Source organism: Ambystoma mexicanum, chromosome 3p (genome assembly GCF_040938575.1).
Source record: "Ambystoma mexicanum isolate Mex_15411 chromosome 3p, UKY_AmexF1_1, whole genome shotgun sequence".
Taxonomy (NCBI): domain Eukaryota; kingdom Metazoa; phylum Chordata; class Amphibia; order Caudata; family Ambystomatidae; genus Ambystoma; species Ambystoma mexicanum.
In genome coordinates, this window is record NC_090925.1 from 563,505,639 (window position 1) to 563,527,373 (window position 21,735).

A 21,735-nucleotide genomic window follows, 5' to 3' on the forward strand; every position below is an offset into this window, starting at 1 on the left:
GAAACCGCAAAACTGCCGGCTGTAAAACAGCTTCTAGAACCCAGGGTATTGCTGCCTCCACCTTCAAGGACTGCTGGAACTTTTTATTTGGCTGGATTTCCATCTGGGGGTCTCCTCATCGACGACTCAGGTCACCTGTGGCCCAAGCTCCATCAGCACTTAAGAAACCGCTCCTTTGGACATTTTCACAAAAGATAACTGTTGCAACAGCCTGCCCATAACTATGAAAACTGGTTGCCCTTGGCCTCACTAACAAATCTTTTCTGCCCTACCTAGGAATATAATTTTACCTGTAAGTGCATTTTCCTTTCTAGAAAAACTCTTTACTGAACTTTTAAGAATCTTGAAAACGTGCTACTGCCAGATGCAGTATTTCATTCATGTTTTGTAAATTGTACTAGTTAGGGAGAATTCTCATAAATGTGTTAATTCCCTTCACCTTAGAGACCCCCAGCAACTTTGATGGATTTTGAGCACTTGATTTTTTTACCTGGAAAGAGTGTGAGCCTTTTTTCCCCACTCATGTATTTTGATCATGTTTTACTCGTGTTCTTTGATTATGGAGTTTTAAGATAACTATATAAGCATCTGTTCATGTGTGTTACACAGCACCCTCAGTACAGTAACCCAGGGATCTTTTTTTAGACTTCTCAAAGGTTTAAAAACCTTCTCTGGGATGAACTACTGTTTCCCAGAGAATGTTGACTTTACTAGTCTTTTTTAATGCCTAGACCCAGCACACCATCTTCCTATAGAGTGCTGGAGGGGTTACCTACTATCCTGTGTCTAGAAACTCATGTAGCAGTCAAATGCTACCCTTTTCTATCGAAATGGCTGGTGGCAGTGGTTTTAGAATGAACTACCATGATTTTTCCCGACCGTGAACACCGGTAGCTAAAAATCGCGGGAGCCATCTTTTTCAAGATGGTGCCTTAAGCCCCTTTGTTTAAACGGGTCCCGGTCTTTTTTTAGCCATTTCTTTTTTGAAGTTTGGTTTCTGCACGCCAAACCAGGTTTGGTCCCTTTGTTTCCATGCCTTTGGCAGGCTTCAGGAATGAAGACTGCCTCTGGTACCTGAGTGTCTGGTGTGGGCAGGATGTGGCGGAGGTGCCCGAAACTCTCTGTGCTTAGTCTCCTATGAGACCCAAATGCACTCTGGCGTGATTGGCTGGCTGACTGTCCGGCAAGGACAGCCACTCTGCTGGGTGAGTGGCAGCTAGGCTGGAATGAAAGGAAGAAAACTATTTAAAAGGCAAGTCTCCTGGACTGGAAAGCAGAGTTGACCACTGGAACAAAAGAACTGAAGACGAACTGGAAGAGGACAGCTGCTGCAACTCCTGGACCGTTGGTTTGCCCGGTGAAGCCCTGCTGCAGGTCCGAATTGCCAAGTTCATCTCGACAGAGACGCCCCTTCAAGGACAACTTCTCCCTTTGAGTTGGTGGGACCAATCAACTCACAAGCCACCTGGATACCATTCTCAAAGCTGGTTAGGATTAATCAGGGGAAGGACACCAGCTTGTGTGCTTGATGAACAGCTACTCTAACTGAAGCGACTCCATTTTGTCAGCGATTTCCGATGATCCCGTGCAGTGCAGATGTCCCCACGACTGAGGCTCAGGAACAGTGAGACCTGCAGGAAATGCCAGGAAACGTCTTCAGCTGCATCTTTTGCTTGTACTGTGCCAATACTCTTGTACTGTGCCAATCCGACAGAGAACGCTTCTCTCGCGGTGAAAGTTCATGGAACTTTCCAAACTTGCAGGCCTAATCAGCTTGTGACCCAACATATGATTCTTTTTCCTACAAACTACTTTTGAGAACTCTTGCAAAGACTTTACCGTTTACTTCAAGAACTGCTCTTTCCTATCCAAGACACTAGTCCATTGACTTTGGCCTATGCCTATTGAACGGAATCGAGTCATCTAGTGGACTATAACTATTTGCACTGCCTAAGAAAGTATTTGTGATCTATTCTGCTAACTTGTGCATTTTTGCTCCCATTGAAAGTAACTGAAATGCCATTTTGCTCCTATTTCAGGGGAGCCTAATTTGTTCAGAAACTTATTGGTTGGCAACTGGAGTGCGTTTCTGTATAATATTAAGTTGCCTCCTTCTAGTGAATGTTTTCTAAATGACTGTAATAAATTAATGTGTTTTACCAAGAAACCTTGAGTATAAGTGTATACTTGAACCATTGTGATTGTAAGACCTCTGTGTAACCTCTTGTACTGCTCACATTCCCTCTTGAGATAAGCCTGGCTGCTCAGCTCGCCACCACAAACTGTAGTACAGACCTATACCAAAGGTTGATTTTTGCTTACACCTGTAGTCCTAATTGTAAGTGGTGGTCCCTGAGGGTACTGCATGCAATTCTGCCTAACAGTACTCACTTGTTAGATGTGACAGGGTCATGTGTTTGACCCTGTCAAGAGGTGCCAGGGACCCTTCTAAACTGGAGGTAGGCAGCCGACCATGGCAATGCCAGAGGCAGAGCTACACCAGGGGTATTGTGGGGGTAGTTACAGGGGGATCCCATGGTTCCAGACCTCAGGATGCATATAGGTGTGCATGTACATCAGTGCTTCTCAGAAACTCAAACCCAGGATGACCCAGACACAGGAATGCATTTCAGGGAATCAGCACTATTTGGAAAATACTACAAGCCCTACAAAGCACCTGGGCCAACTGCATAAGACCTACACGCAGGGCTGTTGCTAGGTCTGGGACTGCTACGCTTATGTTGGGACTGTCGGGACTCTGGGCTAGCTAGCCTTTTGGTTGTAGCCCCTGAGCTTCTATCCGGGGCTATAACCCCCTCAGCCCCAGCAACACATCTGCCTACATGAACAGGAGAAACAGACTGGTTACCAAAAAGAAAATGGATGCTGCTAAATTCAGCCCACCACTACCTGGGCATAAGGCCTCAAGGGGCATATGCTACACTGTAGATCGCTGAAGGAAGACATGCTATCTCGGAAATTTAATAGACTGCGTGCCAAAAACACAAATCTAACCAAATAACAATACAATGGAGCAAGTACAATCACGCAATACAAAAGGAATTGAGGAAAAGAGCACACACACACACAATATATAGCAGAAAGAATATTCACCCAGCTCTTGCCAATGTTCCCGTAGGCCATCCTTTCATGTCAGGAGACTGATACATTGGAGCAGACTGTGGATGCTGCATCATTGGATTCTGAGTTGGTCCAATTCTCGAAGCCATCATTTGATTCGGAGGGCTAGATACCCTTACAAATGCAGGATCTACTTGCTGGCTCATTCCTTGAAAAGAAACATACACATTATAGATTATCCTACAATCTTTAAGTAGGCAACAGTAATGAATCTGAGGAATCATATTTTCAAAGATTTTCCAGGATCATTCACCTGCAGCAAAAAATGTCTGAAAATCTATTTGCAGCGCTTGAAGCTTTGTGTATTGATCACATACATGCATAACCGACCACACTATTCACCAAAGTAGAGCTGCACATTCACCTACGGCTATTTAAATGTTAATATGCAGCAATTAAGAATGCGATAACCATAGCAGCCATCAGTAGATGTTGATTTAGTTCAATATGCTGAGCTTACACCTCATGTTTAAAAAGTGAGTGACCCCACCCATTAAAGAAGACATTCTTCCCTCATTCGTTTTTGTGAGGGAGTTCACTAAAGTGCACCTAGTTAGGACTGAAGAATACTCACTCTTAGGAGTACAGGGCTCAAACTCTTAGGTTTGGCCTGAACTACCCAAAAGGTTTGGTAGCAATGGCTGAGCAGCCAGGTTTACTCTAGGAGTGAGAAGGGCTCTAGTTGAGTACATATACCTTTGAGCACACTTATAGTCAAGGAAACGCACTGGTTATATAAAAATATGCTCATTTATTATTTATACTATGCAATGTTAAATCCAAAGCAATTCAGGTAAGTAAAAAACAGTTCAAACAGATAAATATTTAATAAGTTATTTGATGCAGCAATACTCATTTCAAACTGTAGACCTTTAGTTGCTAATATGGTAACTATAAGTCGTTTTTGGTTAGCAAATCATACATTAACCAACAGTGACTGAACTAGCAATACAAGTAAACAACACTAGGAAACCCTCATCTTTAGAAGTACAACCTTATCTGGGGAATGAGCGTCTCAAAAGTCAAATAGGGCACTGAGAAATCAGTAACCCTTGGGTGGCAGAACAAAGAAAGTCAGACATGGTCAAAGTTGTCAAATGAAGAGATGATGCTTTTCGTAGAAAGTAACATTTTGATTCAAAGGGTTCAGGGGGATTGGGTAGGCAACCTGAATGATTTTTAGCCTGGAGGACTAATGTTTTAAGGGCTGGGAGAACAGGGTTAGATCATCCACCCCAATGTGACTCTACAAGCTCAGGAGGAGCGAATAGCAACACAACGGCCCAGTTAATTACCCAAAAATCTGATAGTACCTTCTAGGTTGAAGAAAGGCAATGTCACAGGCAGGTCCCCACAGGATAATGACAGCAGCTCCAGTTTGGGTCACTGGCCTTGGGGGCTGGAGGAAGAACTTCTGGCAGGAGCAGACAGTCAGACTTTGTCACAGGGATGCCCAGATCTTCATGGCACTTGGTTGTGGAGGCTCAACACAGGCTTTGGAACAGCGACGGTTGTCACCCGACAGACTTTCTTCCTTTGCTCGGTCCCCTCCCACTCCCCCCCAACCCCCCCGACTCTTCTGAGGAGACTTCTATAGTCAGGATAAAGTCTGTAGGCTCCGGAAGATGCCCACAAGTTTGCAGCTGGAACCACGCTCTATGTGATTGTGATGATGCACGCCAGCAGTGCCAGAGGTACCAAGGTATTCAGGTTTCGTAGGCCTGGAAGGTCGCAGCACTTCGAGGGATGGCTCAAACTGCAGATTGCCTTGATACTAGCTAGGCCCTCAAGTCCAAGGGAGGAAGTTGTCCAGTATGGATCTTTCCTGTCGCACAGAAGATAGGGTTGGAGCAGTAACGGTCACTCAATCAGCTTTGGCAGTTGCTGGAGATAGCTGAAGAAGTCCTCCTCTTTAGTCTTCGGAATGGATCTTCAAGTGGTCGACTTCAGCATCAAGATCCACACAATTTATGCAGGAACCCAAACAATCAACATGCATGCAACATTCAAACTTTGGGTGGTAGACAGCCAGGTATCCAGTAAGAACTGTATCCAGGCAGACACAATGGAGGTCAAAGACCTGAAGGTTTCGGTGTCCTTGCAGATACACTCGCGCCTCCCGGTGGGCTTCCCAATTGGAGCCCGAAGACAAAGGAGTGAGCAGGACTCCCCTCCCCATCCACGCTCGCAGCGGAAGGTTCAAGAAATGGCAAGCCATCATGAGGTTGAAAAAAAAAAAGTGGACAGGCACCATTTTAGTTCCTGTGTGTCCTTTACCGTAGCTGCTATAGCCTGAGTATTGTTAGGGAGAATACTCAGAAATGTGCTAATTCCTCTCTACCTTAGAGACACCCCCAGCGACTTTGCTGGATTTTAGGACTTTTAATTTTTAACCTGGAGAGAGCGAGACCCTTTTTCCCCAACTCTCTCATGTATTTTTAATGTGATTTGAACCCTGTGTTTCTTTGTTAAGTATGGAGCCTGACAAACTCAGGGAAGTCTTTCAGATTTCCCAAAAGGTTTAAATACCTTCTCATTTGGATAAACTACTGTTTCCAAGAGCAGTGAAGTGAAATTGACTTTACTTACAATTGTAACATTCTAGACCCACCACGCACTACCTTACAATAGGGTGCTGGAGTGGTTACTTAGTATCCCCTTGTCTTGTTTCTCATGTAACATTTTTGTGTTACCCTTTACTTGATTAATGGCTTGTGGCAGTGGTTTACTTTTAACTACCATGGTGTGCTTTTACCGTGGGCTGCATGAGATCCTTCTTGAGATTTATTCTACACGCCAAACCAGGTTTGGTCCCTTTGTTCATTTTGTCTTTGACGGGCTTCACGAGTGAAACCTGCCTCTGGCTCCAGGGTGTCTGGCGGGGGCAGGAAGAAAGGGAGGTGCCCGAAACTCCCTGTGCTTAGTCTCCTAGGAGACAGGAATGCACTCTTAGGTGATTGGCCGGCTGGCTGTTCGGCAAGGACAGCCACCCTGCTGGGTGACTGACATCTAGGCTAGAATGAATGGGAGCAAGCTGCATAAAAGGCGAGGCTTTATTGGCTTGGAAGGCAGAGTCGACCACTGGACGAAGGAACCAAAGAAGAACTTGAAGAGGACGCCTGCTGCAACTCCTGGACCGTTGGTTTGCCCGGTGAAGCCCTGTTGCTGTGCTGAAACTCCAAACTCGTAACAGAGAAGCTCCTGCAAGGACTACTTCTCACTTTGAGTTGGTGGGACCAAATCAACTCCAAACTAAGCCACCTGGACATCCTCTCAACGCTGGTCGAGTATCCACTGCAGTTGCTGCTGGAACCGGATAGCCAGGGAGAGGAACACTAGTTTGTGGGTTTTGCTTTTAAGCTGGCCAAGAGCTCCAGAAAGATCCTCCCGACTCCCAGGAAGCAGGACTGACCAAGCCTGAGCCCCCTCAACAGAGTGCAGTACCCCAGAAGCAAGGAAAGCCCATCTCGACAGCCAGGAACCACAGTGTTGCTATTTGCGGTAGACACGAGGAGCTGAAACACTGAACAGCCACTTGTTTGAAGTTTGCCGGTTACGAGCAGTGACCGTCCCATTGCAGTGCAGGCGTCCCCAGAAGTCCTCCCTCTTGTCCCCACGACTGAGGCCCAGGAACAGCGAGAGATCTGCAGAGCTAGACAGGAACAAAAGTCATCTGCTGCACTTCTTCGTCAACCTAAAGATACTGTAAAGTCTAAGAGCACTTACCTCTTGTGGCATAGCCACTTGTCATCATTGGAGACTTCCTTGCTTGAATGTATAGAGTTGCTGCCAGCTTCTTTACTTCACAAGCCTAATCAGCTTGTGGCCCTACTTTGATTTCTTCTATTCTACAAAGACTTTTTAAACATTGGAAAAGACTTTCTACTTACCTGCAAGAAGAGCATCAGTTAACCTTGACTTTTGCTAACTTACCATTGGCTGTCCTAGACTCCCTGAAGGACTCTTCTCTCTTCTGCTAGATTTTGCTTTCCTTCCAGGAAAGGGTTAACTGACTACTTACCCATTTAAGAATAACTGTATGAATACTTGTTTTATTCTGAACTCTTCTCTTTAACACTACTCCTAAGAATACTCTAAATGCAACAGTGATACATTAACGCCAACAGCACCCTAGCTATTGAAGTCACCTGAGGGTCTAGGTAGTGCTTGTGTGACATCCCACAAAACTTCTTGGAAAACTCAGCTTTGGTAAATAAGATATATCTCCTCATTCAGGCATGGAGTGCATCCCATGGCCTCTGTCTGAATGACAAAAAGGAGATTCTGATCCTCGGCACAGAGACAGCAATTAAAAAACTTGACCCTAACTATGCCTCATTTAACATTGACAACAATGTCATCAAAGTGATGCCTGCAGTCAAAACCCTTGGGGTCTATCTGGACTCAGCACTCACTTTTAAGAAACAAATTAACTCCCTAGCTTCCTCCACAGCCTATACTTGTGAACTGATCAAAGCATGTAGACCATTCGTAACAGAGGCTAGCTTTATTACCTTAGCTAATGCACTTATCATTTCCAGATTGGAATATTGTAATGCCCTGTATGCGGGATCTAACAAGTACATCATTAACAAACTCCAAACACTCCAAATTAACGCTCTTAGAGTAGCCTTAAACATTCCTAACAGAGCCCATGTCTCTACCACCAGAAGGAATATCCACTGGCAAATAATTAAAGACAGGATCACCCTCAAAACTCTCTCGCTCACGTCCAAATGCCTCAACAATATAGCTCCTTCCTATCTAGCAAACAATCAACAAGAGAATCTCAAACTGCCCCCACAAGAATGACTAACGCTTATACCTTGATGGTGCCTAGATACAAAAAGAGTACAGCTGGCGGCGCTAGCTTTCCAGTCATAGCTGAACAAACCTGGAACAAACTCCCCTTAGAACTTAGAAAGGACCAACCTTACCCAAGCTTCAGGCGTGAGGTTCTTTCATGGATACGATCTAATGACATCTAATGTGATCACCCTCTGTTACTAGAACCACTCGTCCTGAGCGACACCTCCCGACTATGCCCATTGTTAACCTGTCCCCCCCATAGGGACCTCCGACTACCACTGCTAGTATCCAGGAACTTCACTGGATCCTACCGGGACTACAAAACTGCGGTTGATTGTTACTTAGCTCTTTATACTTCCGACACCTGGCATTAACTGTATAAGTATATTCAGACTGTAACGTTGTTGAACTGTCCTACTGCCTATTTTGTGTGTGTCACTGTAACTAAGTTCTCAAGTAGCCTTGTAATGTTTGCGCCCAGCTACCTGCGGGTTTGGTTTTGCGCTATGTTAAATAAACAAACAAACAAACATGGGTATTTGCTGATTTAGATAACTAAGAGTGAGTATTTTGGAAGTATATTTGTGTGGTGTTTTATATTGCTCCCTTCTGAAGAAGGCGTATTCTAACTGACTGATTAAAATAATTTATTTTATCAAGAAACCGTGTGTGTAAGTTTATTTGAATACTGGTCACTGTGAATCTCCGTAACTCCCCTACAGCTCACATTGCCCCCTCTTAAGATAAGCCTGGCTGTTCCACACGCTACCAACCTGTGCAGTGCAGACTTATACCAAAGGTTGGGTTTCTAATGCCAGGTGGTCAGGGTTGTTGTAGTGTACACAAAGGGTACTGCATACAATCTTGCCCAACAACCCCCTTGTACCTATCCTAGGAAAACCTTCAAAGTTGGTGACCAGCTACACTTGGTCACTCTGAATGCTTGATCTGCTGTCAAACATTCCTCCAACATCTGCCTCCTTCTTGAAGACGTTGATCTCGACGTCCTCTCTCTCTCTCACTAAGACATGGTTCAGTCACTGCTTTTGACTCCCTTCTACTGTCGGCTACAAGATCCTCTATAAGCACCGGCTCAACCTACTTGGTGGTGGAGTAGCCCTGATCTTTCCTGAGTGGGTCCATATCTCCCTCATACCAACCCAGCCCTAGTCCTCCTTTGAGAGTGTGCAAGCTTGGCATCCCTCTCCCCCTCTCTCCCTCTCTACTACCTACAGACCCCCCTGGCCCAATGTTTGTCTTTCTCTCTTGGAATGGGCTGACTTCACTGCTTCTCTTCTGACCTCTATTACTCCTCTTCCTTGGAGATTTCAACATCCACCTTGACTACACTGTTCCCGCATCTTCATGGTTCCGTGATCTCGGTCCTCTCTCTCACTACCCTCCCCTCGACACACTCTAGATGCCTTCAACCCCACTTATCTGCTGTTAAGGAGAATTCTCAGTAATGTGCTAATTCCTTTCTACCTTAGAGACCCCCAGCTCTTTTTGCTGGACTTTAGGACTTTTAATTTCTAACCTGGAGAGAGTGAGAACCTTTTCCTACTCATGTATTTTTTCTGTGATTTGGTCTATGTGTTTCTTTTTGACTTTGGAGTTTGACAAACTCCATAGGCATCATCTTTACATTGTGACACGCAGCACCTTCAGCGCAGTGCCACAGGGAAGTCTTAGATTTCCCCAAGGTTTAAAAAACTTCTCTTGGTGAAACTACTCTTTCCAACAGCAGTGTAGTCAAATTGACTTTACTTAAATTTTGTAACTTTCTAGAGCCAGCACCCTATTTTACAATAGGGTGCTGGAGGGGTTATGTAGTATCCCCTTTGTCTAGTTTCTCATGTAACATTTTTATGTTACCCTTTCTACAATTAATGGCTGATGGCACTGGTTACTTTTTCCTACCATTGCCTGCAGCTGCAGTAATGCACCCAGATGTGCCCATTTTGTCAAAATGGCCTCAGCCTTCTTTTTTCCGCCATTTCTTGTTAGAAAGGCCCTTCTTGAGATGTACCGTGTGCCAAAACGGGTTTGATCCATTTGTTTGTTTTGTCTTTGGCAGGATTCACGAGTGAAGCCCGCCTCTGGCTCCAGCATGTCTGGCAGGGGCAGGAAGTGAGGGAGGTGCCCGAAACTACCTGTGCTTAATCCCCATGGTTACAGGAATGCACCCAAAGGTGATTGGCCGCCTGGCTGTCCTTGGAGGAGACACCCTGCTGTGCGACCACTAGGCTGTGAATGAATGGGAGAACCCTGCATAAAAGGCGAGGCTTTTTGGCTTGGAAGGCAGAGTCGACCTCTGGACAAAAGGAATCCGAAGCAGAACTTGGAAGAGACATCTGCTGCACCTCCAGGACCATTGCTTTGCCTGGTGAAGCCCTGCTGCAGTGCTGAAGCTCCAAATTTGCCTTGACTAGAGAAGACCTGCAAAGGAAGACTTCTCCCCTTGGGTTGGTGGGGCCAATCGACCCCAAGACGAGCTCATCTGGAAATCCTCTTGGAGCTGGCTGTACTTCCATTGCTGCTGCAGGAAGCAAAATGCCAGGGAGAGGAACACCAGAATTGAGTGAGTATCTTCAAGTTCAGACCTGAGCCTCAGGAAGATCCTTTGGACTCCCTTGAAGCAGGACTGACCAAGCCTGAGCAACCTCAACAGAGTGCTGGACCCCACATGCAAGGAAAGTCTGAAGTGGTATCCGAGAGACAGCGGTGGTGCCATTTGCTATAGACGCAAGGAGCTGAAACCGTGAAGTGCTGCTGAATTTAAGTTTACCCATTGCTGCCACCGACCTTCAGATTGTAGTGCAGGAGTCCCCAGATATCCCCGCTCTTGTCGCCACAACTGAGGTTCAGGAACAACAGGATCTGCAGAGCTACACATTGATTCTACTTTTTCTACAAAGACTTCTAAAACATTGTGCAAGACTTACTTACCTGCAAGAAGTGCTTCAGCTCACCTAGACTTTTGTGCATTGGATGGCTTAGTTCCCTGAAAGACTCTAGCCCTCTGACTTTGTGTTTTACCTTTCCTCGAGGAAAGGGTTAATTTATTTTGCATTGGGGGTTCAAAAGTACTTACCTGCTTGTTAGGCAAAGCTTGTGTGCAGTACCCTTTGGGACCACTACGCACAACTAGGACTACAGATGTAAGCAGAACCAACCTTTGGTACAAGTCTGTACTACACAGATTTGTGGTAGCGTTGCTGAGAAGTCAGGTTTATCTCAAGAGGGAATGTGAGCTGTAAGGATGTTACACAAAGGTCTATAATTACAAGTATTCAAATAGACTCTTAGACTCATGGTTTCTTGGTAAAACACTTGTTAATTTATTTCACAGTCAGTTATAAAACATTCACTAGAAAGAGGCAATCTATATCACACAAAAATATACCATAAGTTAATAAAACAAATATTACAGTTACTCATAAACAGTGCAAATAGTTTGTGTTCACCAGAGGAGTTGATTCAATGCAATAGGTTAGGCTAGAGTCTTGTATAGGATAAAGCAGTTCTGGAAGTTAAACGTTAAAGTCTTTGCCAAAGTTCTCAGAAGTAGTTTGTAAAAAAGATTCATGTGTTGGGTCACAAGCTCACTAGGCCTGCAAGTTGCCAAAGTTTTAAACACTTTCGCAATGAGAGGTAAGTTCTCTCGGTCGGGTTTTCAGAGTACCTTTCAATGAAGAAAAAGATGCAGCTGAAGAAGTCTGTTCCTGGCAGTTCCTGCAGATCTCTTTGTTCCTGAGCCTCAGTTGTGGGGACAAGAGGGAGGACGTCTGGGGACTCCTGCACTGGGACTGGTCAAAAAGCTGGCAAAGGCAAATCTTCAATTCCTGTAGCTGTAGTCAAGCACACAAACTGGTGTCTTTCTCCCTGGCTATTCAGTTTCCTGCAGCACTCCGAGGAAAATCCAACCAGCTCCGAGAATGTTATCCAGGTGGCTTGCGAGTTGATTGGTCCCACCAACTCAAAAGGGAGAAGTCGTCCTTCAAGGGCTTCTCTGTCGAGATGAACTTGGCGATTCGGGCCTGCAGCAGGGGTTCACAGCGCAAACCAATGGTCCAGGAGTTGCAGCAGCCGTCCTCTTGCAGTTCGTCTTCGGTTCTTTCGTTCCAGTGGTCGACTCTGCCTTCCAAGCTAAGAGACTTGCCTTTTAAATAGTTTCCACCCATCCATTCCAGACTAGCTGCCACTCACCCAGCAGGGTGGCTGTCCTTGCCGGACAGTCAGCCAGCCAATCACACCAGAGTGCATTTGGATCTCCTAGGAGACTAAGGGCAGGGAGTTTCAGGCACCTCCCCCACATCCTGCCCACCCCAGACACTCGGGAGCAAGATGCAGTCTTCAGTCCTGAAGCCCGCCAAAGGCATAGGAACAAAGGGACCAAACCTGGTTTGGCGCACAGAGACAAACTCTAGAAGGATCTTTCCAAAATGAAATGGTGAAACAAGAAGACCGGGACCAGTTTAAACAAAGGAGGCTCAGAGGCCATCTTGTAAAACTTGCCTTCCGCGATTTAATGCTACTAGTGTTCGTGGTGGGGAAAAATCATGATAGTTTGTAGTAAAACCCCTGCCACCAGCCATTTCGAGAGGAAACGGTAGCATTTGACTGCTACATGAGTTTTTAGACATAGGGGATACTAAGTAATCCCTCCAGCACTCCATTGTAAGATAGGGTGGGCTGGGTCTAGGAATTTGAAAAGACTAGTATAGTCAATTTCACTTTACTTTCTCTGGGAAACAGTAGTTTATGCCAGGGAAGGGAGTAGTTTCTTACCTGTAACTCCATTTGTGTCATATCGACATCCTTTTGGGGCGCTTAGGTACCACCCAATAGGATGTAGGGTATAAATAGACCCGCCCCCGCGGCTTCTCAGATTTTAACCTCCAAAATAGAGGCACAAACTAGGTTTGCATGCAGGCAAGGCTGCCGGGCGCATGTGAATAAATAAATGTAAGTAAATGTATGTGGCACCGACCAGGAGGCCACCTAGCAGATGTCCACCAGCATGGAATCCCCGGCCATGATGCCGCTGACGACGCATGGATCTCGTAGAGTGTGCCTTGGGGCACCTCTCACGCCATAGAGTGACAGAAGGAAATAGCTGATGAGACCCAGCGAGATAGTCCTTGTTTGGAGATTGCTCTTCCCCTGACTGAGGGTCCATAAGCCACAAACATTTGTCTTGAACGTCTTATCTCCTGAGTACGACTCATAAAATTTCAATGCTCTTTACATCCAGCGTATGCAGCGCCTTCTATGCCGATGAGGAAGCAGAAGCGAAGAATGATGGCAGCACAATGGAAGAGAGGTTATGCAAAGTAGGGAACAAGTTACTTACCTGTACCTGTTGTTCTCCATCATGGGTCTGGCATGGATTCACATGCTCATGAATATTCCCCGTCGTCAGGCTGGGAATCCTCGGTAAAGAAAAAATCAGTATCAGTTTTGTTTCTGATCTGTCTTTCTTAGTAGTAACCAATCACTGATCTCTGGGTCATACTGCCCCCAGCCAATGACTGCCCTCTCCCTAAGCCCCGCCTCTGGCAGCCATCCTCAGATTTGGTAGCATGCCAAGTGGCAGTATGACCAAGTGAAGAGCCGCAGAGGGGTAGGTGGGAGGGTTCGCATGTGAATCCATGCCAGACCCATGCTGGAGAACAACAGTTACCGGTAAGTAACGTGTTCCTTCTCCAGCATGGGGTCTGGCATGGATTCACATGCTCATGAATAAAAGAATACATAGCAGTATACACATGCACAACCACGGGAGGTGGCAACAGGCTCAACATTAAGCAATACAACAACTCAACATTAAGCTTCAAGGGGATTGGGTCCTCCGATGTATTCAATATCTATGACAGGTAATGTCCACAGCTGTGCTGCTTCGGAAAATCTTTGGCGTCTGCATCCTGTGTCGATGACGTCGATGCGCCGTCCCCGAGGACCTCCTCCGACAGCCGACGTCACCCGATGTGATAAGTAGGACGCACGACGCCCATAGCCTCTGTTCCGTTTTTTCCGCGAACGTGTTCGCTTCGTGAATCTCGGTACGCCTCAACTCGTTGGAGTTGCTGTTTTCTTTCTCGGTTCGTTCAACATGTTCGGTTGGTCTGAGAACCTGTTTGTGGCGATGTCTTTTTCATCTTCGACCCCGCGTCCGGGCTTCAAGAACTGCGGGGACTGTGGGTCCAAGATGTCGGTCACAGACTCGCACAACGCCTGCCTCTGGTGCCTTGGGGAGGCCCACGATACGGACGACTGTCGACTGCCAGTCGCTCACTGCGAAGGCCTTGCGAGAACGCAAGAAGAAACTGTCGGTAGGTCGGGTGTCTAAGCCCCGGAAATCTAGGTCTGCGGGGCTTTGGACCGATGACTCGAGGGGTGACTCTCCGCGTCGTCGTCGGAAGTCCGGTGGGTCTCCTTCCAGGAGTCGATCTCGCCACTCCTCCGCCTCTTCTAGGCATTCCAGGAAGCGCCGGCATAGGTCGCCTTCCCCGTCCTCTTCCGAGGACTCCGCCCGTCGGCGGGTCGCTTATCCCTCCATGCAAGCGACACCGGAGGAATGGGCTTCCTTCGGGAAGCAGATGCTAGCGATTCTGGATTCGCAGGGCACCGGTCCGTCTGCGCCTCCGAGTGGGGTCGGTCGGCACCGGTCGAGAGACACCGCCCGTACGCCTTCGGGCTCAGGTGGTCGGCACAGCTCGCGGGAGAGGTCCAGCTCGGACAAGGGTAGCCGTTCTCGCCATGCCCGATCCAGGTCCCAGTCCGCAATGCGCTCGAGATCGCCTGATCCTGTGCCGTCTTCGAAGAAGACGTCGATGTCTGTGGCGCCGACGTCATCGACTATTTCTCTCGAGGTTCCGTCTTCGAGGGGGTCGTCGACGCCCAGGTTGTCGAGACACGCTCGGAGCTCTGGCTTCAAGGACTGTGTCGACGCCGCAGATGCTGGAGGCGTTGCAGCCGACGTCGACGCCTTTTCTGTCAACGCCGACTCGCTCGGCGCCCTCAACGCCTTTCGAGGCGGTGGTGTCAGAGGGGCCCCGTGGCACGCGGTTTGCCCCTAAAAAGGCTATGGCTAAGGTCCGGCACTGCTTTGGTCCGCAGAGGTCTTCCTCTCCCCACCTGGAGTACATTTCAGAGGGTGATGAAGGCTCTGATGGCAGCCTGGTTCCGGTTACGGTTCGGGATGACCTTATCTCAGGCCATAGTCAGTTTGATGACCTGAGGCAGTCACTGCAGGATGCCAGTGGACTGGACACCTCTCCGGAGGTGGAGTTTTGTCGGCCGGAGCCTGGCACTCATGCCGATTCGTCATATCGGCGCCTTATGTCTCGGGTTACCGAGTACTTGGGTTGGTCAGCTCCCCCAGGGGAGTTCATTCAGGATGATCTCACGGACATCCTTGAGCTCGGTCCACCCACTGACCCGGTTTTGTCTTTTCATATGGCTTTGCAGAGAAGGGTGGCGGCGGCGGAGGGTTGGACTGCTCCGGAGAGTCTCCCAGCAGTGGGCAAGTCTTTGTCGCGAAAATACCGTCCTGCCAGTAGCGACCCCTGCTACTTGTCTAGGCACCCCACCCCGGAGACTTTGGTGGTGCAGGCGGCTACGGCCCCGGCAAAGCAGGCGTCGTATCCTACCATCCCTCCGGATAGGGACGACAAACGTTTTGACGGCTGGGCGAAGAAAGTGTTCTCTTCTGGAGGTATGGCGCTTCAGGCGGCCAACTCCATATGTGCCTTGTCTCGTTTCACACACACTGTGGAACTGTGTTGCATTAGCGGCTGATCATATTCCCGAAGGAGACGAACGGGATGGTTTCCTTGCTATGGTTCAGGATGGCAAGGATGCCATGTGTGAGGCCGTTCAGTCGGGTTTGGACTTGGCAGATTGTGTCAGCCAGTCCATGGCGGCGAGTACCGTTATGCGCGGGTTTGCGTGGTTGAGGAAGTCTGGGTTTGCTCCTGATGTGCAGTCCCGACTCCTCAACATGCCCTTTGACGGTGAACACCTTTTTGGCAGCAAGGCTGACGAGAGCCTTGAGAGGTTGCAGACCTCCAAAGCTGCATCGAAGTCGTTGGGTGCTGCAGTTCGCCAACCTCCGCCTTTTCGTCCTAGGGGAAAGCAGTGGAGGGGAGGTTCCTTTCACTATTACTCGTCCTTCAGTAAAGCGAGAGGAGCTAGCAGTCAAAGAGGCCATCGTAAGAGTCCCAGAGGTGGAAACAAAGGTACTGGAGGTGCCAAGGCCGCTCGGGCAGTTGCCTCTTTGCCCTCAGGCAACGCTGCATGCAAGCCATTACTTCGGATGTGTGGGTTCTGGAGATCATAACCCACGGCTACTGTCTTCCTTTTCGGCAGAGGCCTCACGACAATCCACCAGGGAATCTCTCTTTTAAGAGTCTGGATCTGCTCCTTGCGAAGGAAATTGAAGCCCTGCTGGAGAAAGACGCCATAGAACTGGTGCCTGTAGCTGAGAGGAACAAGGGATGGTATTCCCCTTATTTTTTGATTTCAAAGAAAGACGGGGGATTGAGACCCATCATGGACTTGCACGGTTTGAACAAACTCCTCAGGAAGGACAAGTTCAAGATGGTGACTCTTTCTCAAGTCCTCCAGGCCCTTCAACTTCAGGACTGGTTGGTGTCTCTCGACCTCAAGGATGCTTACTTCCATGTGCCGATCCATCCCAAGCACAAGAAGTACCTGAGGTTCGCGGTTGCCGACTCGCACTTTCAGTTTCGGGTCCTGCCATTCGGATTGACCTCCGCCCGAGGGTTTTCACCAAGCTCATGGTGGTGGTGGCAGCGCATCTCAGGAAAGGGGGGTTCACGTCTACCCCTACCTGGACGATTGGTTTTCAGGGGGAGCTCTCCCGAGCAAGTCCTGGATCATCTGTCCGTCACCTGCCACTCCCTTCACAGGCTGGGCTTGTCCCTCAATTTAAAGAAGTCCCATTTGACACCAACGCTGCAGTTTCAGTACATCGGAGCAGTGCTCGACGCGTCCCTGGGGCAGTGTTTTCCTCCTCAGGTGAGGGCTCTTCACATTCAGCAGATGGTGCACAAGTTTCAGTTTGCCCAGACTCTCCACGCGTCCGAGTTCTTGAGACTGCTCGGCCTCATGGCATCCTGCATTCTTCTGGTGCCAGAGGCTCGTCTGCGGATGAAATCTTTGCAGTGGGTGCTCAAGCTCCAGTGGTCTCAGTCCTCCAGCAGGCTGTCGGACCCTGTTCAGGTGCCGCCCTCGGTAGCCCGGGACCTTTGTGGTGGGCCGTCGAGGGCAATCTGATGAAGGGTGCCCCATTTTGGCTGCCCTGGCCGGAGGGGACGATCGTGACGGACTCATCCCTCACGGGATGGGGAGCTCATGCCAACGAGCTGACAGTCAGCGGTCGTTGGTCTCCGTCGGAGTCCAGACTCCATATCAATCTGTTGGAGCTGAGGGCTGTGTCAGGCTAGCCCTGAAGGCTTTTCCGCCGACTGTGCGCGGGAAGTGTGTCCTGATTCTGACAGACAACACGTGGCCATGCACTACCTCAACAAAAAGGGGGGGGGCAGGGTCACTTCCGCTGTGCAGGGAGGCGATGCAGCTCGAGTTCTGGGCCATACAGCAGGAAGTTTCGATCTCGGCAGTTCATCTGGCCGGAGACGACAACGAGACGGCGGACGCTCTGTGCAGGCAGAGCACGATCTCTCACGAGTGGGAGCTGGCTCAGGAGATTCTCCTGGAGATCTTCGCCCTTTGGGGGACCCCTCAAGTGGATCTCTTCGCCTCCAATGTCAACCGGAAGTGCGAAAGGTTTTGCTCGCGGGAATTTCCTCCAAAAGGAGCCTTAGGCAACGCGTTCGTGGTGGAGTGGTCATTCCCACTGCTGTACGCGTTTCCTCCAGTCCCAGTCATCCCACAAGTGTTACGGAGGTTTGGTTCCCGGATGATCCTCATTGCTCCGGCGTGGGCCCGAAGGACGTGGTACCTGGACCTTCTAGACTTGCCCATCTGCCCTCCACGTCGTCTTCCCTACCAAGACGATCTGCTCTCGCGGGAGGGGGGTCAGGTTCTCCATCCAGAGGTCAGGTCCCTCAATCTTCACGCTTGGCTTCTGAAAGGTTGAGGTATAAGGATTGGGAACTCCCTCAAGACGTGATGGAGGTGTTGCTCTCGGCCAGGCGGCCGGCAACTAAGTCTCTGTACCGTTGGAGAAAGTTCTGCGACTGGTGCAGAGTTCAGAATGTGGATCCTTTTGAATGCGACATTCACATGGTTTTGTCTTTTTTGCTTTCTTTGGCCCACAGGGGCTTGCAAGTGGGGACCATTAAAGGTTACCTGGAGGCACTGTCCATATTTAAGCGCTCGTCTGAAGAGTGTTCCTATTTTCAGATTCCTTTAATTTCGCAGTTTTTGAAAGGGCTCACTAATGTGTTCCCTCCGTCACCTTTTTTGGTGCCTGGTTGGGATTTGAACCTTGTTCTTAAGTTTCCTATGGGTGCTCCGTTTGAGCCTTTACATTCTTGCCCTTTGAGACTGTTAACTCTGAAAACTGTTTTTAGTTGCAGTTACTTCCGCTCGCAGAGTGAGTGAGTGAGTGAGTGAGTGAGGGAGGGAGTTACAGGCCCTTTCAGTTAAGCCACCCTTAACTGTGTTTCACAAGGACAGGGTTGTCCTTAGAGTTCGTCCTCCTTTTCTTCCGAAGGTGGTTTCGGAATTTCATTTGAGCCAGAAGGTTGTTCTTCCGGCGTTCTATCCTCCTCCACATCCTGGTAAGGAAGAGGAGAGGCTCCATAGGCTTGATCCTAGGAGAGCGTTGAGCTTTTATATCTCGCGCATGTCCTGGGTCAGAGTGGACAATCAACTTTTCATTGGTTACGCTGGAAAGCGTTTGGGACAAGCTGTGACGAAACAGACTTTGTCTCATTGGATTATTTTAGCTATCTCCGAGTGTTCCCGCTTGGCGGGTAAGGACCCTCCTGCTGGCTTACGGGCCCATTCTACCAGAGGAGTGGCTGCGTCGACTGCCCTGCAGAGGGGAGTTCCTATTCGTCACATCTGTGATGCAGCCACCTGGGCTTCAGTACATACTTTTGTACGTCACTATTCCCTCGATTCCATCAGAGGGCAAGATCTGGCCTTTGGCAAGGCAGTTCTCTATTCCACAATTTGATTGGGCATGCTAAATTTGTATTCTAAATTCTTTCCCACCTCCTTGCTTGGTACTGCTTTGGGAGTCTGTCATAGATCTGGAATACGTCGGAGGGCCCAATCCCCTCGAAGAACAAATTACTTTACCTGGTAACGTTCTTTCGATGGGATGGTCCGACGATGTATTCCATATCGCTCCCTCCCTGCCTTCCCCGCTGTAGAATTTCTTTTGCAATTGCAGCTTGCGTTCCGCAAGGCCTTGTGTGTCTGACTCGCAGAAAACTGGTGGCACACGTTCTGGGAAAAAAACTATAACTGAGGCTATGGGCGTCGTGCGTCCTACTTATCACATCGGGTGCCGTCGGAGGAGGTCCTCGAAGATGGCGCATCAATGTCATCAACGCAGGAGCCAAAGATTTCCCGAAGCAGCACAGCTGTGGACATTACCTGTCATAGATATGGAATACGTCGTTGGACCATCCCATCAAAAGAACGTTACTAGGTAAGAAAGTAACTTGTTCATCTCTTACCTCCTCACCAGGCTCACCTTAAGCAAATAGGTTGCGCAGCACTGCTTGGCCGACCCGGGACTCCTCCCTGGAGTCCCGATCTACGCAGTAGAATCTTGTGAAGGTGTGCGTCGACCTCCACGTAGCAGCCCTGCAGATGTCCAGCAGGGGCACACCAGACAGGAACGCCGTGGTATCAGCGATCGCTCTGGTCGAATGGGCTCTCGGATGGCCGGGCAGCAGGCGGTTTGCCAACCGTTGACAATGCATGATGCAGCCGGAGAGCCATCTGGAAATGGAAGTCTTCGAGAGAGCCTTCCCTTGATTCACAGACCCAAAGTTCACAAACAGTTGTGACGTCTTCCGAAAACTCTTCGTGCAGTCCACGTAGAACTTCAGCACTCTAGCTACATCCAGCGAGTGCAAAGTCCTCTCGGCCGCCGTCGAAGGCGACGGGAAGAAAACTGGTAACACCAAGGGCTCGTTGAGGTGGAAGTCCGATGGCACCTTGGGCATGAAGGAGGGGTGCGTCCTCAGCACTACCCTTGTGTCATGAAAAGTCAAGTATGGAGGCTTGCAAGATAGGCCCTGAATCTCTCCCATTCGTTGTGCAGAGGTGATGGCCACGAGGAACGCTGTCTTCCATGACAGGAACTTCAAAGGCGCCAAATGCATAGGCTCGAATGGGGCTCCCATGAGCCTAGTCAGCACCACATTAAGCTCCCACGCCGGGGCAGGGGCCTTCACCGGCGGGAATGATCGGAATAGTCCCTTCATAAATTCCTTTACCAGGCGATGAGACCACAAGGACGCCCATCCCGTAGTCCTGGTATATCGGGAGATGGCAGCCAGTTGTATTTTTATGGAGGCGTGAGTCAGTCCAGCTTTGGGCAGCGACAGTAGGTACGGCACCACTTGAGGGGCAGTAATCCGCAGAGAGTTAATCTTCTGTGCACGGCACCAGACAGAGAACCTCTTCCATTTAGGATTGTAACATTTCAGAGTTGAGGACGCCGTGGCCTTTGCAAGAACCTCTCTGCAATCAGCCAGGATATCGTACCCTCCAAACTCTAGTGCTGCAGGAGCCAGGCCTGCAAGTTCAGCGACTGTGGGTCGTGATGGAGAATGGCGCCTCCTTCTCTGGAGAGAAGATCCGCGTCCGCCGGCAGCTTGACTGGTGGGGACGTTGACAAGTCCAGAATGTCTGGGAACCAGATCTGCCTCGGCCATGCCGGTGCGAAGAGGATCATCCTGCACCTGGACTTCTTGAGCTGGTTGATTAGGCGGAGCGGCAACGGAGGGAACGCGTTTAGAAACCGGCCATCCCAAGGGAACGAGAAAGCATTGTCCATGCTCCTCGGCTGTGGGACCCTGCTGGCCAACCTCTGGCACTTGGAGTTCATTGCCATCATGAAAAGGTCGATCTGGGGTTTGCCCCATTGTTGGAAGAGTCGATCCACTTGGTCCTGGCGCAGTTCCTACTCGTGGCACGAGCGCAGCTCCCTGCTGAGTGAGTCCGCGATGGTGTTTTTTATTCCTGCCAGGTGGAAGGGAACCAGAAACATCCCCTGGGCGACGGCCCAGTGCCACAGATCCTGGGCCTCCTTGGATAGGGCTGGGGATCTGGTGCTTCCGTATATAGAACATCGGTGTATTGTTGTCGGTGAAGATCCTCACCACTTTGCCCTGTAGGGATGGAAGGAACGACTTGAGAGCCCAGAACACTGCTCAGAGCTCCAGAATATTGATGTGGAGAGACCTCTCCTCTGGGAGCCAAAGGCCTCTTGTGTGGAGGTCTCCGGTGTGGGCCCCCCAAAACTCCAGAGAGGTGTCCGTTGTCACCGTCTCCTGAAACGCCGGGATTTGAAATTCCGTGCCTGTCGTGAGGTGAGCACGGATGCCCCACCATAAGATCGCCCGACGGAACTCCTCGTCGAGAGGGATCCTGTCCTCGAAACAGCCCCTCGCTTGAAGCCAGTGGTCGTCAAGAAATTCCTGTAGCAGACGCATCCGAAGTCTGCAAAGGGGTACAAGATAGATGCATGAGGACATCATCCCGAGGAGGGACTTTATAGACCTCACCCTGGCCACGTCCATGGCTAGCAGGCGCCGCACCTTGCCCAGG

At 49.3% G+C, this 21,735-nt stretch overlaps 1 protein-coding gene across 6 annotated transcripts in view; it reads right to left on the reverse strand.

The window, feature by feature from the left end:
* Positions 1-21,735, reverse strand: part of NCOA3 (nuclear receptor coactivator 3) — a 1,125,593-nt gene that overhangs the window by 129,955 nt on the left and 973,903 nt on the right. For all 6 annotated transcript variants that reach the window (XM_069651291.1, XM_069651290.1, XM_069651288.1 and 3 more), the window contains one exon: positions 3,115-3,289. In XM_069651291.1, coding sequence (XP_069507392.1) covers positions 3,115-3,289 — 175 coding nt within the window. The remainder of the gene's footprint in view (positions 1-3,114; positions 3,290-21,735) is intronic.